The 2,993-nt window shown below is 49.5% G+C and overlaps 1 protein-coding gene across 1 annotated transcript in view; it reads right to left on the reverse strand.

Annotated features, from left to right (window-relative positions):
- Positions 1-2,759: 2,759 nt before the first annotated feature.
- Positions 2,760-2,993, reverse strand: part of Comtd1 (catechol-O-methyltransferase domain containing 1) — a 2,081-nt gene continuing 1,847 nt past the window's right edge. The window contains exon 7 of the mRNA XM_013025609.1: positions 2,760-2,940. Within this exon, the coding sequence (XP_012881063.1) occupies positions 2,788-2,940 (153 nt within the window). The 3' untranslated portion in view covers positions 2,760-2,787. The remainder of the gene's footprint in view (positions 2,941-2,993) is intronic.

The raw sequence follows: 2,993 nt of genomic DNA on the forward strand, positions 1-2,993 counted from the left end.
AAAGAAAAAAGCCAGAAGTGGCACTGTGGCGCAAGTGGTAGAGTGCTAGCCTTGAGCTGAAGAGCTGAGGGACAGCGCCCAGGCCCAGAGTTCAGACCCCACAACCGGACCCCCCCAAAAAAAATTACTGATACCATTCATACACTGGGTCTGAACATCTATAACTTGAAACCACATGGAGTAGGCTTTATTACTTTCACAAAATAACTCACCAAAAACTTGGATCTCAGTGCTCTATCTTTAATACAACTTTTACTTATTTTTCCTATAACACTGCCCAGCTTTCATTAAAAATGCTCTGCCTTTCAGCAAGTGTAATATTTTCACTTTATTGTTTAAATTAAGCCCATGACTTGGCATTACCTTTTGACCATATTTGGTTAAAATTGTGTATCCCACAGATAAAGCGGGCTTACAGTGTTGTATACCAGTTAGCTTTTGCAGAAAATGAGCTGGGTAGTCCCCAGGTAGATTGGGGAATGGGAAGTGGATGGAGTAAAGTGTTGGCTGTGTCATTAGCTAGAAGGGCTGGGAGGGGCATGAGAAGACAGCACTCATCTCCTTCAAGAGACATAACTAATTGAAAGCTGGACTAAGGTCATACCAGGAGCAAACCCCATGGCCTTTGCCTGGATTTCATCTAGGTGTATCAGTGATTGAAGTATAGCTTCGCCTGGAAAGGTAGGAAAACAAGTTTTCAGGTGGGAAGAGGTAGTTTGAAGGATAAAATGAAATTTTAGAGAAAGGAGATTTTTTTTTTTTATTGAGCACATCTGGAATATGAGAACTGAAGTTCCATTTGAAAGTTAGAGAACAGGTAAGAAACTGGGAATATGTCGGGCTGGGAAGGTGGCTCCATGGTAGAATGCTTACCTTGCATGCCTGAGGACCTGGGTTCCATTCCTCAGCACCACATAAGCAGAAAAAGACGGAAGTGGTGTTAGAGCTCAAGTGGTAGAATGCTAGCATTGAGCTGAAGAGCTGAGGGACAGAGTTCAGGCCCTACGACCAACAAAAAAAGAAAAAAATTGGGAGTACTTTGGGACTTGCCCCTTATAAAGATATATGCTAAAAACTCTCTATACAGAGACTGAAAGGGATTGGCTGTGTTGGCTACATAAATCTGAAGATCCTCAGATGTCCCAGATGCATGCCTCTATGGCAGCAGGACCTCCAGTATAGAGATACAAAAGTATCTTGTTAGCTAGATAGGATATAAGAGCACCTCATGCTGGCAGAGCAGCCTAGACCTGTGGATAAGTGTAAGTTATCTACCACTACTGGTGGTGCCTAGCAGGCTGGAAGTCTATAGCCATGCTGGCCTGCTGCTCCTAGTAAACAGGTGTACAAGTGAAGTACACAAGTGAGTCATTTTGTCAAGGATTTTTTTTTTTGCCAGTCCTGGGGCTTGAACTCGGCCTGGGCCCTGTCCCTGAGCTGCTCATGCTTAGGGTTAGCACTCTACCACTTGAGCCACAGTGCCATTTCTGGTGTGTTCTGTTTATGTGGTACTGAGGAATTGAACCCAGGGCTTCATGCATGCTAGGCAAGCACTCTACCACTAAGCCATATTCCAAACCCCAAGGATCTTTTTATTAAGTCAGACTCCAGTACGCTTTTAGGAGTTAAGAGAGAAAGGGCAGAGTATGGGGCCTTGAGGATTGTGAAGAATGCAAGGTAAGTGGGGTGTGAAAATCTCTGCTGTGGATTCATGTAGCTTCTGTGGCTGGGCTTCCATCACCTCTTACCACCAGGTGGTGGCAAGTCTTGTGTTGTAGGGATGGATGTTTGTGTGTGTATGTGCTCTCTGATGCCAGGGCTTGAACTGGGAGGCTCATACTGTCTTGCTTTCCTTTCTGGCATTGCTCCACTCCACCAATTTGGTAGGGGTGCCACTTCTGCCTGTGGTTTTGATTGAGGCAGTTTTATTTTATTTTTTTTTTGTGTGTGTTCGGTCGTGGGGCCTGAACTCTGGGCCTGGGCACTGTCCCTCAGCTCTTCAGCTCAAGGCTAGCACGCTACCACTTGAGCCATACCACCACTTCCGGCTTTTTTTTCTGCTTATGTGATCGAACCCAGGGCCTCATGCATGCAAGGCAAGCGCTCTACCACTGAGCCACCTTCCCAGCCCCTTGATTGAGGCAGTTTTAGTGAGAGAACCTGTCCTTTGTTGGGGAGATAAAATCTGTGGGATTGGAGAGTTTTGAATAACAGTACCAGGCTTACAGTCCACTCCAAAAGCGTGGGGGCAAAGCCTAGTAGCTTCAGGGAAAGGTGTCAATATATAGTGAAGGTTTCATCCCTAGGATCGCAGTCACTTCATTTCCCTTCAGGGGAACTGCAGATCTCTATCCAAGCCGACCTTGAGCCCTCAGGTGTAGGTAGAGGCCCTCCTAGTGATGGCCACTGACCAGCACTTGGAGAAGCCCAGGCTGTCCTGAGCTAAGACCTGTGCCTGACCCAAAGAGATTTAGGAGGGAAACTAAGGGCTGTGCTTGGCGGCCTGGTCAGGGGCTAGTCCTCAGCCCTGCCAGCGGAGACCAGCCTGCGGAACTGTGGCCTGTGGCTCACTTCAGTGGCTAGGTCCATTAAATCAGTATCCTGTCTACCGACACCTCAGGGTCGCAGCCCTGACGTCCAGGAGGCGGGACTCACCGTGCACCCCGCTAGAAATGCTGTCCTGGGTCTCCCCATTCCCACTCACCGCCAGGGAGGGAGGCTCACAGTCACACGTCCCCACTCTGCTTTTATTGTCACACTTCCCAGGCCCTCGAGCCCCAGCCAGCCCTAGATCTTGAAGGCCAAGGTGAGGCCGTCGCCCAGGGGCAAGAGACTAATGTAGACCCGGGCGTCCCTCCGGATGCGCTCGTTCAGGTTTCTCACGCATTCTGCCTCGGCATCCCCTGGCCGCGGCCGCAGGACTTCACCGCGCCACAGGACCTGCGGAGGGGCGGGGCGTCGCCAGGGCGGGGCGAGGGCGGGAAGGGGCGGGG

Source organism: Dipodomys ordii, unplaced genomic scaffold (genome assembly GCF_000151885.1).
Source record: "Dipodomys ordii isolate 6190 unplaced genomic scaffold, Dord_2.0 Scaffold86, whole genome shotgun sequence".
NCBI classification, from domain to species: Eukaryota; Metazoa; Chordata; class Mammalia; order Rodentia; family Heteromyidae; genus Dipodomys; species Dipodomys ordii.